Source organism: Carassius gibelio, chromosome A2 (assembly GCF_023724105.1).
Source record: "Carassius gibelio isolate Cgi1373 ecotype wild population from Czech Republic chromosome A2, carGib1.2-hapl.c, whole genome shotgun sequence".
NCBI lineage: Eukaryota > Metazoa > Chordata > Actinopteri > Cypriniformes > Cyprinidae > Carassius > Carassius gibelio.
The window spans coordinates 22,779,167-22,792,485 of NC_068372.1; the positions used below are offsets into that span (position 1 = coordinate 22,779,167).

At 37.2% G+C, this 13,319-nt stretch overlaps 3 protein-coding genes across 4 annotated transcripts; all 3 read right to left on the reverse strand.

The window, feature by feature from the left end:
- Window positions 1–682: 682 nt before the first annotated feature.
- LOC128031829 (E3 ubiquitin-protein ligase znrf2) lies at window positions 683–5,562 on the reverse strand. The gene is made up of 5 exons (XM_052529862.1): window positions 4,410–5,562; window positions 3,282–3,377; window positions 3,091–3,196; window positions 2,905–2,997; window positions 683–2,731 (listed from the first exon to the last, which is right to left on the reverse strand). The coding sequence occupies exons 1-4, from the start codon at window positions 4,912–4,914 to the stop codon at window positions 2,940–2,942; spliced, it is 765 nt and encodes a 254-aa protein (XP_052385822.1). The 5' UTR covers window positions 4,915–5,562; the 3' UTR covers window positions 683–2,731; window positions 2,905–2,939.
- Window positions 5,563–5,709: 147 nt separating this feature from the next.
- On the reverse strand, window positions 5,710–7,687 carry LOC127933125 (mannose-binding protein A). Of its 2 annotated transcripts, none has more exons than XM_052529873.1 (5): window positions 7,528–7,687; window positions 6,898–7,094; window positions 6,682–6,768; window positions 6,373–6,456; window positions 5,710–6,266 (listed from the first exon to the last, which is right to left on the reverse strand). In XM_052529873.1, exons 2-5 carry the CDS (start codon window positions 7,082–7,084, stop codon window positions 5,887–5,889), a joined length of 738 nt encoding a protein of 245 aa, XP_052385833.1. In that variant the 5' UTR covers window positions 7,085–7,094; window positions 7,528–7,687; the 3' UTR covers window positions 5,710–5,886. The 2 variants fall into 2 exon arrangements, with proteins under 2 accessions (XP_052385833.1, XP_052385838.1); XM_052529878.1 differs by lacking the exon at window positions 7,528–7,687 and adding an exon at window positions 7,357–7,520.
- Window positions 7,688–10,111: 2,424 nt separating this feature from the next.
- LOC127933141 (mannose-binding protein C) lies at window positions 10,112–13,031 on the reverse strand. Its single transcript, XM_052529891.1, has 4 exons — window positions 12,849–13,031; window positions 11,102–11,312; window positions 10,917–11,003; window positions 10,112–10,782 (listed from the first exon to the last, which is right to left on the reverse strand). Exons 2-4 carry the CDS (start codon window positions 11,310–11,312, stop codon window positions 10,304–10,306), a joined length of 777 nt encoding a protein of 258 aa, XP_052385851.1. The 5' UTR covers window positions 12,849–13,031; the 3' UTR covers window positions 10,112–10,303.
- Between the last annotated feature and the right edge of the window lie 288 nt (window positions 13,032–13,319).

Sequence of the window (13,319 nt, forward strand, 5' to 3'; positions counted from 1 at the left end):
GACCGTAGAAGATTGGAAAAGCATTGCCTTGTCCGAGCCATGCCAATTTCTGCTGCAACTCTCAGATGGTAGGGTCAGAATTTGGCTTAAAGAACTTGAAAGCATGGATCCATCCTGCATTGTCTCAATGGTTCAGGCTGGTGGTGCAATGGTGTAGATATGTTCTTGGCACACTTTGGGCCCTTTGAGCATCATTTAAACACCAAAGCCTACCGAGTATTGCTGCTGAACATGTCCATCCCTTTATGACTAGTGTTCCCATCTACTGATGGCTACTTCTGGCAGGATAATGCACCACATCACAAAGCTCAAAAAACCTCAGACTGGTTTCTTGAACATGACAATGAGTTCACTTTACTCAAATGGCCTCCTGGGTCACCAGATCTCAATCCAATAGAGCTGCTTTGGGATGTGGTGGAATGGGAGATTTGCATCATGGATGTGCAGCAGACAAATCTGCAGCAACTGCGTGATGCTATCATGTCAATATGGACCAAAATCTCAGAGGAATGTTTCCAAACCTTGTTGAATCTATGCCACGAAGTATTATATTAAGGCAGTTCTGAAGGCAAAAGGGGCTCCAACCCATTACTACCAAGGTGTACCTAATAAAGTGGCCAGTAAATGTACATGTAAAATGTAATATTTCCATTAGCAAAGATGATCCGAAGCACAACAAACATCACACTTAAGCATATTTATTGTAAAAAATACATATAAAAATTGTTTTTTCAGACATACAAAAGATTTAGGCATAGAAACAACATCATGGACAAACAAAAGACAAAGCCATTTTGAAATGTGATACATATTTACACTTTAATAAATAAATACTCAATAGTTCTTTAGCAGAATGAAGGCAGATTGTCTGTTTTGGGAATGTGAATATACGCAAATCATATTGACCTAAAGACCATTCCCCACTCATTCATATTTGACCAACAACTGTCAGAACACAGGATCAAGCAGGTAGAGACCCTTAGCACTGAATAATTACAGAACTTGCTATGGTATTTATACTGTGTATACATAACATTTCAAGAAAAAAACTAAAGCAACACCTTTGGAGTTAGCTAAGCCCCATGTTAGTATAGTAAATATGGATATTGAGGTATGGCACCACATTAAGTTAAAGGGCAAAAGCTAACTTGGAGAGCTTAAACGATTGTCAAAATACTCTGACAATACCTCTCCTACACAAAACATATTAACTGTAAGAATGACCTTTGACTCTCACACACACACACACACGCACACACTTGGCCTTTCTCATTTTTTCAATTGGAAAGAACCGTCAGACAGTCTTGTGAAGGAAACACTTTACAATACTTTCAAAGTTAGAAGTAACCTTTGTGCTAAGGAAAGCAAATTCTCCGTTCAGAGGTCTTGCCACTGAAAATATGATTCCTCAAGCTAAGGCAAAAAAGTAACAGACCAAATGACCTCTACAAGACACTATAGAACAATGAGTATGTTAACACCCACAATCAGCAAACCCCATAAACCTCAAAACATGACAAATCTTCTCAAAGTATTAACCCTATGTAGGTCTGTCTAAAAAAAAAAAAAAAAACTATTACCTTTCCATCATATTTATTCCATTGTTCTTTTGAAGGAGGTCGACGACATTGTCATAGTTACCCATCAGCTATTCACAATCGCCACCCTCAGGCAAAGCATGCGCCATATGGCATTACTGCGTCTGACATACATCTCCACACCACAGATGGCTTCATTCAACGTAGAGGAAGCCTGGTGTAAAGAGACAGGATTTCTCTAGGCTACTACATCTGAGATGCAAAGAGGCAATTTCAGAAACCTTCCCTCCAAGAGTAGTACATGCTGTAATCATAACATCAAAATCTTCTGCATTGGAGTATACACTTTTCACACACTCACTTCACTGCAACCAATAACATCTATTGTCCTAACTAGTGGAAGTATCGCTCTGATCTGTTAACAATATACAGTTCAATTGAGTAAAAGCAATCAGATCCAGAGGTTAAAAGAGCTTGATGTGGTAATGAGAAGGAGTTTTGCCTCAATGATGGATAAAATCACCATTTATGGTAGTTCAAATTGAACAAATCTATTGGAAATTTCACTCTGCCTTTCAATGTTCCAACAACAACAAAAAAAACAGAAAAGCGTAAAAGATTATCCCCAAAAAATATAAATCATCATGCCTCGTATGTAATCCTGTGCAATATTTACGCATGTACAACTCATCTGCTTTCACCCGGGATCTTCCCAACACACTCTACAAAATCAAGTAGTTCATTCAAGCCATTGCCACCCCAGCAGGCTGCACAAAACCAAACGCTAAGCCTGGCATAAATTACAGATCACCACGTTTCCATGGTAAGAAGAACACCATCCCTCCGGGAGATCAAGATGTCCATGAAGAGAGACGATCCATGTGTAACTTCTCTCCATTTACAAGTTTCCTTTACAGTTCTGTTCAGTTTACTAGTTTCACTCGGAGCTATAAAGTAAAGAGTTAAGAGAGGAAAGGCAAGCAGAGCAAACCTTCCCTTCATGAAGGTGCTGTAGAGCAGAGAAAAGCCAAGTCTCAAGAATCACATCAGATAGTTAAAGCCAGGCTCACTCAACGCCAGACCGATTAATCTGGCCATAAGTGTTGATGCTTGTTATTTGTTTTTGTTCCTTTGTGTCTTTCTCCCAATCCTCTCATCAGAAAATATATGCTCTTGCAAGGGGGTATTGTCTCCTAAAAACATGAAGCAGAGACAATATACATTTAAAATATTAAGTTACATACCCTCAGGTCATCCAAGATGTAGATAAGCTTGTTTCATAAGAATGAATTTCAAGAAACTTGGCATTACATCACATCCTCACCAATGGATCCATTATATATGTTACTTGAATAACCAAACTCACCTGAGTCAAAGTGTCATTGCACGTGAAGACATTAATCAATCAAAAGGATGCTCAGGGCAGCATGGCTTCACTTTGCTCCATGTGTCAATGCAGCTATTTAGAGAAATATCAGCCATTACATATTTGAAAGCATTTGTATAGCAAATCCTCACTCTTATTATTTGGATTTAGGATGGTTATGGTTACCTCTTATGGTAGACACACAGGCAGGCCAGTCGAGCGATGGTTTCCCCCTGTAGCAGGTCTTCGAGACAGATTGAACATTCTCCACTGTCCTTAGCTAGCACATCAGCTGTTGGACACCATAAGAGGGAATTAACAACTAAGTTATTAGCAGATGAAAGAAAAACAACAATAAAACCCAATGGAATGCTTACTGTTATAAGGAAGAGGTGGAGAAGTCAGACAACTTAGAAGATGGTCCTCGATTCGCCCTCCAGGGAACGGCTTGGTGCAGAAGGGACAACGAATAGCTGGAAAGGAGGGGGAACAATCAAGCAAGTTGTCTAGCATTGTGAAATGGAGATGTAGAAAGGGTTTTGTGATATGCAGGCCAGTCACAGTAATAGATGGGTGAGCATGTGCCCATGTGGCCCACTTTTCTGAACCTTCTGGCTGGACTACAGCCAACTGACCGATATAGTGCAAAAAATACCCAAAGATCATCAAGTGAACTGGGTTTACCTCTAATCATTGTTTAAATCCAACATGGATCATCCTGTCAGGAATGCTTGAAATGCCTACAAACCCCAAATCTTAATTACACCGCAAGCTCATTAGTCTCGTCCAGACTAGTTAATATTTTTTAATCACCTTCCATGTTTTACTTGGTTTCAAAACTGAAAATTCACTCACATTACTGTCAAATTGGGTTTGTTGTCTACTTTATTATGTATATAAACTTTCTGTAAAACTTTACAATAATTTCCCATTAGTTAAAGCATTAACAATGAGCAAAACATTTATTGCATTTATTCTTAGTTGATTCATATTAGTTTGGGACCACTACATGTTATAAAAATATTTTTTATTCTAATAATATATTAATACATGTTGAAGTTAACATTAACTAAACATAATAAATGCTTTAAAATATCATTGCCAGTCATTGTTAATGAATGCTAACAAATGTGTAACAAAATACAGTAAAGTGTTACCAAACTTTCATTAAGCTAACTAGGTTAATAAACGTTGTTGGATCGACTTTTGCATGTGGAAAAACCAAATTGATTTTAGTGACTGGCTGAAGCAGTCACTTGAAAGTTAATATTGAAGAGCGCTGTCTAACATCTTAAAATGAAACTAATATAGATCTGAAACAACATAAGGATGAATAAACGATGACTTTTCATTAAAACTATGAAATTGACCATAAGATTATTCTGGATAGTAGATAATGTGTGTGTTGTTCGATGTAAACAGTGCAGGTTTTAATAATAGAACTGGAGCTGAATAGGGTGTCACGTCTGAAATGACGAATGCGGGAAATGACAGCCGAGCCTTACCACCGTGGCGGTTGTTGACTCGGTAGAGGCCGATCCACGCCTCGGACACTGGCCGGGTGTGAGTGCCCCTCACCCGGGTGGACCTGGCTGTGACGCCGCTAGCGGAAGAATGGCGACCTCCAGGCAAACGCTCCGAGAAAGTGCGCTGCGGTGCACGGCCTGTTTCCTCCCTGCTCGCTGGGCCTCCTGGACTGCCATCCTCCTCGCGGTTCTCCTCGGCCCCGTTGTCGTCCGTCGGCGTGGCCTGGCTGCTCAGAGACGGGGACATGTGGCTGTCGGCGGGGCTGCCCTCGCTGCTCGCCTGCTGCCCGGTATCCGAATCGCTGCCCTCTTCCGACCGGCTGCGGTTTGTCTCTGAATCATGGTCGAAACTCCCGGAGAACTCCACCATGAGGCTAGTGGGCCTGGTGCTTCTGATTCGTCGACAGGACTCTCTCTTGATGCCATCTTTATCGAAATGTGTCGAAGCAGCCTCCTCGTGTAACCGACTCGATCTCGTCCCCATGTTCAACCGCGCGCAGAGCTCGCGCACTACCTAAAACCGATCGATCGATGTCTGATCAGCTTACCCGATTGCTCTCTTCACAAAGCCCTTAGGCCATATAAGTAACCATATGCCACATTTATTTCAAAGTCATAAAGTTAGCACTGAGATGTGCTGCGTTTTCATTTCTCTTTCAGTTAAGACCACAGTCTACCGCATTTTCCTTGCAGCTATGTTCTTCTGTGGTCCCTGTTCTACGCATTATAACGGAAGTAAGTTAGCCTCTTTCCTTCTTCGTTCAACCGACAGTGTGACGTCACACTATAAATTAACTTTTTATCCAATCATAGAGCAGGCATATGAATGTTTGAAAAGTATGTGATTTAAAAGCTCCACCTGCTATGTGCTATAAAAATGTTATATCCTATGCATTTTTTGTGTTTTATATTCTCCTCTAATCTCAAGTAGGCTACACCTTAATCTTGCTCTTGTTGTAAGCGCTTTGATGTAAATGGGATGTAAATATGCTATATAAATAAAATGAACTTGAACTTGATCTAGTTACCCAAAAATTAATATGTACTGAGAATTTACTCACCCTCGGACGTCCAATATGTGGATGAGTTTGTTTCTTTATCTGAACAGATTTGGAGAAATTTAGCATTACATCACTTGCTCACCAATGGATCTTCTGCAGTGAATGGGTGCCGTCAGAATGAAAGTCCTAAGAGCTGATAAAAGCATCGTAATAATCCCCAAGTAATTCACACAGCTCCAGTCCATCAGTTAATGTTTTGTGAAACAAAAAGCTGCATGTTTGTAATAAACAAATTTATTAAGACATTTTAACTTCAAACAATTGCAGAACATACCTGAATTATAATAGTAGTAGAATATTAATTGATGTTTTTTTATGTGGCTAATCCACTCTGTTTATAAGATTTTGTTTATTTTTCATTCAAACATCAGAGCTGTAAAGCTTCACAATCTGTTTCACAGTTCACATACCACATGCCACTCTGAATTACAGTTAATGTCATTCCACACACCACTTTTGTCAACAGCTGTACAGTCCTCTGCTCCATTATAATCATTCGGCTCTTTTTCCTTCCAGTTGGTGAAAGTTAATGGTTGATCACTCATATCCACAAAATGTCCTTCTTTTTTTATGTCGGTTGCACCAACAAATACGTAAGTAGACTCAAGGGCAGCCTGCATTGAAATTAGCACTATATTCTCATCTTCACTTCTTGGCAGGACAATTTTAGCCCCATTGTCAGAGCAGAACTTCTGTGCCTGTTTAAAATTTCCAACCATCCCATCAGACACATAATATTTCTGTCCCGCTTTCCTGAATGTGCGAAATCCTAGGACTAAACATAAAAATAAAAACAGACATTTTAAAAGCCCTTATCTTATAAACACGTTCTTACATGAATAAACAAAATATGTATAGTGCAAACATTAGGAAAATTCTACCTTTCTCAACGATAGTGAGTCTGTCTGTTAGGTATTTGACATCTGATTTAAGTTGTGTTTCTAATGCGCTTTGAACACCAGTGCCTGTAAAAGCATATCAGAGTGAATATCAGAAGCAGAAAATACTAGCTATATTCTGTCTGTATGTAACTATAAACTCAATTAAGATATGGTTAAAAGAAAATACTTGATCACAGTCAAGAGCTTCACAAATTTTACATGATACAATCTCATTATTTATTAATTGTTTGACTGATTTCTTTTTTATTCTAGCCTTGTTTTCAGAAGAAAAGATATCAAACTTTTTACCTGGTGTACCTGGATTCCCTTTGTCTCCTTTAGGGCCAGCAACACCAGGTGGTCCTATTTTCCCTGGGGGTCCCTGTGCACCAACTCCTGCAGAGTAAGACTGATTATTAAATCTCATTTCTCAGATCTGCAGTCACTTACTTATCTGCATTATGTTCTACATACAATTTTATGATTTAATTTAAACATAACACACCAACAACTAAAAGCATAAACCTGGATCTCCTTTTTCCCCTTTTGTTCCAGGAAACCCGTCTCTTCCATCTCTGCCAGGGCTGCCGTTGTGTCCAGGTGTGCCCGGGACCCCAGCATAGGATGGACAACTACTTTCAGCTGCAGCTAGTAGCGGCACAAACTCCATCAGGAGCAGCGCAGCACAGAGCTGATTCATTAAGAGCGCCATCTGCTGTTCACTGTGTAAAAAACAAGCAGGATTTGTGTTGCACGTGTTGCCGTAGCCCTCAGGGAACAAGCGCCCTCAGGGAACAAGCGCCCTCGAGTCCAACGAAAAATATTTGTACCGTTTATAAAATTATTTATACTTTATAAAAATTTAATTTCACTCTGAAAAACGAGATTTGACATTCTAATTCTTTCTTATTGATTGCAAACAAGTTCACAATGAAAAATTAAAAGAAGGTAAATTAAGATCAACAAGTGTAACTTTTCTCTTACATTTTCAATTGTCTGTTGAATGTAAAAAAAACTTCTGCCCAACAGTGTTCTCATATCAAAAATATAAAACACTGAAAACTGACCAGCAAAACAAACTAATGACATGTAGGCTACTTCACTCTTTTGTTTAATGCTTTTTAAAAATCCATACCAGAAGCATATGAATCTTACCAACAGTTCAGGCCTGGCGATCAGCACTAAAAGAGAACACGACTGTAAACAACCCTTCATCTAATTTCAGTGACGTAGTTACCCAGGTCAGAGTACAATGACAAAACAAAAAGAGACAAATACTATCATTTTAGAAGTTTTAGATATCTGTCAGTCATGTTTGTTGTCCTGTCATTTATTTACAACTTACAATGATTGCTTTTGAACAAAAAAAACAAAACATACTTTGATCCTTGACCTAATCATCAAGGTCTATCAACTTATTACGCAAGGTTACTTTTTCCAATATATTCTCATATAATAATATTCTCATATTTAAAGATAAAACTCCATAATATATGGTCCGTATTGATTTTTTTGAAGGTGTTTTCTGTAATTGTATTACGCTTTGTATTGTGATGTGTATTAGGGTTAAATGAAACATCTGTCAGTTTAACAGAGGCAGAACATAACCAGTACCTTTGCCATTTTTCTACTTACTTTCTTTTGAAATAATTTGTGATTCCAAATACAGATGTCCAAACTCAAAAATACTTGATGTATGTTTGATAAGTTTTATACAAAATAACAAGATCCAACGTTTACAGTAAATGTTAATGATTGATTTTGAAGTCATGGTTTTGCTTATGCAAAAGGCAATGACTGTAGCCAAACCAGAACATTATTACTCAGAATTTATGTTTGAAACTAAATAATTGCTTCAAATGCACTCTGAGTTTTTATGGAATATCATTCCATTCACCATCTGTGCAGATGGCAACAGTCCTCATTCCCACAACAATCATTAGATTCATTTTTCATCCATTTAGTAAAAGTTAGAGGTTGGCATGCGTATCAAAATCCCCCCTCTATCTGTTTGTCTGTTGTGTTTGTCTGGTGCAAATTCACTTTGTTTGAACAGATAAAAAAAAAAGAAGCTCCTGCAAGAAACTTTTACCCACTTACTGATTTAAAACCATCTGTAGATTACCCTATACACTCTTTCATCTGAAGCAGAGTAATGCTAATGCAGGGCTCAGATGTAACTGTCGGAAAAAAAGTTCATATTAGTTACTTTGTGGTTGTGTATGTTGCGATTTTGGTATCTTATCAGTTTTAAGTTGTAAGTAGAATTTCATTAATTTCCATTTCTTAAAGTTGATTTAAATTTCTGTTAGTTGTGCAGTTAATGTCAGATTTGGAATGAAACAAAAGAGACACTTTGATTTATGACCAATAATCATAATAATGCATTTATTAATTTGTAAAAAAAAAAAAAAACATTTCATGCACTGTAATTAGTTTTTAAGGATACATTTGACAATGTGATTTATACTGTGCCTTATGTGCACAGTTAATAACATATTAATATTGCAGATATGTATGTATACTTACAATCTATCAGATGTTTATTTCACATTTGATGGGATTAGTCAAAGTACGTTAAGACGCTGTATTATATTTAAAGATGCAAATTAGGCATTTTCTAATGCACAGTATCTAGAACACAAATCTGAGCACTGGAAAAAACAAGGTTTAAAACTATTATTGCACACATCAGAGGTTTTTACGATGGGCTTCTGAAAAAGAAAATGCTTTCAACATTTAGAAAAAAAAACACCATGTTTTAGGAATAACATTTCATATAAATCAGATGAATGTTATATGAACAAACACTTCTTAGGAATAAACGAATAAACCTGAAAAAATTTGGTGTACGTATGCAAATACCGTAGAGATTTCTGGGTCAGTGCAGGGGAAAGAAAATATTTTGAGAAAATGAATGTATTGTACTCGATATACAAATTCTTTAGACATCATGTTAAAATGTGAGTTTCAAATATACATTTGTCTTTTGATATACTGTTATTTGATCTCTCAATCATCACTGCATTGAATTGTGTTGCATGTTTTGCCCCCACAATAAAAACTACAAACGAAACTAGCTTTGATGATAAAACTACACATTAGAAAAACATCTTAATAAGACATATTATTCAGTTTTATAGAATGAAAATCTAAATGTCATCACCCCTACCACCAATAGTAACAACGATAAAATCAAATTCAAATATGATGGTCCTACTTAAGTTTATTCAAATGTATTTATTTTATTTTACCTGGTAGACCCAAACTTCCTTTCTCTCCTTTGGGGCCAGAAGTACCTGCAGGACCTGTAGGTCCTATTTTACCCAGGGGGTCCCTGTGTACCAACTACATACAACAACACACTACAAAATTCTATATAATATTCACCATGTTTTAGAAATGTCCCTGTCTACTATCTCGGGTTTGCTTATTTCATTCAAAAACCAAAGCCTGATTACTGTTTACTGTTAGCCGTCGGAATTAGAGCATTTTACTAATTGATAAAGCATTTGTGACTGGTGTTGACTGGTGTTACATTTTGTTCTTTTACTCTATTCTTTACAACTAAAGTGTGTGTCTAAAATGACATGAACAGCCTTATGTTCCCACTTATGTTCTCACTAACGAACCAGTTTATAGGGTAAATAACCTTGGCATTATTTGTGTAAACATTATAAACATACATAATGTCAGATTTGCACTGAAATAAGAAAGACACTCTTTGATTCATGACAAATAGACATAAGAAACTGTTTATTAAGTTGAAACAAAAAGTATAGCAATTATTATTTGTATTTTTTCTATGTACTGCAGAATAATTTTTTGAAGGACATGCTTTGAGCGGGTGAGGATTTAAACTTTGTGTTCTATGTGCACTGTTTATAGTATATTAGTATTGCAGATCTGTATGATTATAATGTCATACATTCTATTTGATGTCTATTTCACACATAATAGGGCGTATATCACCACAACCGCCATCATCCCAAAGGCCAGTGTCCTCTATAACACCACAGTCTTGTAGTCCCTTATAGTCATCAGGCTGACCAGGACCCCAGTTGGTAAATGTCAATTGTTTCCCCTCAGTGTCCACAAACTGTCCCTCTGTTTTTCTGTCTGTGACTCCAATATATGGCTTCTTACTACCTAAACCACTGGATACTACTAATTTCAATAACGCTTGGTTTTCTGCAGAAGTTCTTGGCGAAACCATTGTTCCACCAAAGTCCTTGCAGGATTTTAATCCTTGATCAAAATTCCCCACAACACCATCAGTGATGTAGTATTTCTGTCCCACTTTCCTGAAGTGGCAGACACTTGAAACTTTCTCAAACGTGGCAATCTTGGCTTTGAGTTGCTGGATCTCAGATTTCAGGGATTCAAGAACACTTTCACTTCCAGGAGACCCTAAATATAGAACGATTACTTTGCATAGCTTGTATAATACACATCCAAACTTTTTCATGCACAACCTTAGTCTCTGAAGTCTCCAGATTTGCACGTTAGAATTTTAAACCTTAATAACTTTTAATGTTTAATACCTTGTGGGCCTGAAGGTCCCCTTTCCCCCTTTTCTCCAGCTGTCCCAGGTGGTCCCGCTTTACCTGGTGGTCCCTGAACACTCACTCCTGTAAGGTAGGGCCAAAATTGAAAATAGGAGTGAAATTATCATTAGCTCAGACTTCCTCACTTCACTCATCCTTTACACTCTCTCTTACAAACCGACCTGACTCTCCCTTTTCTCCTTTGGGTCCAATTGCTCCATCTTTACCATCTCTCCCATCTCTTCCAGGCAGACCGTTGTGTCCAGGAGTGCCAGGAACTCCTCCATATGCAGGACAGTTCAGGTTCTGTGGTTCAGCTCCATCCAACAGCTGCAGTGCAAACTGAAGGAGCAGAAGAGCCCAGAGGAACGGCTTTAACAGTAACAGCGCCATCTGTTGATGCAAAAAGGAAAAACGTCAGAGAAATTTTCCACAATCTGTAAACGACATTTAGTCACTGGAACTAATAAATCAGCATACATTCTCAGTTACTTAATCACAGTACGACATTGAAATGTTATGTTTAAATATGCAAATGGTGCATTAAAAGCACTTATTTGCAAACATTGAATAAAATCAGATTCAGATTTCTGAATATCTGATTCAGTCAGATCTCTGAATATCTGTTTTATCACCACATAAATCAGAAACTACTGTCATAAGCATGTTTAAGTAATAAATAAGGTGAATGTTAAATGAACAGACCTCCGTAAAAAACCTTGAGAATATTCATAGGAAGGAAACTATAAAGTTTGGTGCATGTAAATGCTACTGAAGTGGAGATTTCTGTCTCAGTGCAGGGTGAAAAAGGGCATTAAAATAAATACTGTAAATGTAATTCAACTACTCTGACATTTAATGGAAGAGCAAACTTGACCAATGCATTATAAAACAATGGTTATGCAATCTCTTGCCTTAAACTGGTAAAAATCTAAAGCAAAATCTCCAAGCAGTTTCAACAGTATTTTTGTTTTCAATTAAAAAAATAATAATAAGTTGGCCTGCCCATTCATCCTTGATAAATAATGGTAATCAAACGGCTTGTTTTCTTTGAAGAAGGCTTATACCTGAGGCTTGGTTTGAGCTCCGAGTTAGAATCATATGATGTGGAGGAAGAATGATGAGGAGCTGGAAGAATTGTTGCTGGGATGGTGCAATGATGATTGACAGGAGTGTATGATTAAGAATGAAGCCCTTCATTCCTAACATACTTTTTATCTACTATCTATTTCATTCATTTATTATATTTCATATTGTATAGATTTTTCTGAAAGTGAGAAACATTATTCTATAGTTAATTGTGTGGCAGGACAAATAAGTTACAAAATATTGTGAATGAACATCAGTGAACCACAGTATAGTCTCTTGGAGTTGCTGAATAGCTGCATTATTCCAACTTTCCTATGGGTCTGACCTGATATATTTTCCTAGGAGTGACCTGAACAGTTTCCTCCCTAAGTTAAACATCCATTAAACCCAACTTAATTAGTTTAGTAAGAATAGTGGAAAGTGTTTGTAATGCTCCAGAAGGATGTGACTTAAAATTGAGAAAATAGGAAATACCTACTTATGCTGCAGTCTTTCAGCTTAAGTAGGTATTTCCCGTTTTCTCCATTTGTAGTTCCATACAACGCTTTTCATTAGCAAAAAAAGAGTTTGAGACAAAGTTATGCAGATAAGTTTGTAATTCTCGATTGCAATTAACTTGTATAATTATGAAATGCACAATAACGTGTATTGATGTATTGAAACGTGATTATTACGCTTTCTCATGTGGTCCTTAAAACACACTAAATAGTACTGTGTGTAATTGCCATACATTTCATGTCTCTTTACAAGCCACTTTTGTGGTTCACTGTTCATATTTTCTTTCTTTCAAATATTCACTGTAATTATTATCAGCTTTTCAAAAAACATTCAAATTCTTACCAGTTTTAATGGAGGAGTCCAAGTGATGCAATGTCTGTTGCCCAACAAGTCCACAAGACTGAAATCACACAACTGACTTAAGAGAGGAGGGTCTTCTTGCTTGTTGTTGTGAATTTCCTTTTCTGAGATAGAGCTCTTTCAGATATGCTTCCCACACAACATACACATGTGCAATGGGCTTTGCAGGCTTTAGAATGCTTCATGCCTGAAGACGCCTCCTCCATGGTGTCAGTCATCTCTCCTGTCTCCTCCTTCTCGACCTGAGATCAATCAAATCTGACTGACAGCTCTTAATGGATGCAGAATTTGGATATTTTTCAACTTTTGCCATGGGTTTATTTTCCCAAGTGGGTTAAAAGTTAAAATTCTCTATTCTTTCTACTTATTTTATTTTTATTTATTATAAATAATGACATTCTAACACAAACATTATCTATTATTTTTCTGTTCTATTGACTTGTTTTATTTTTA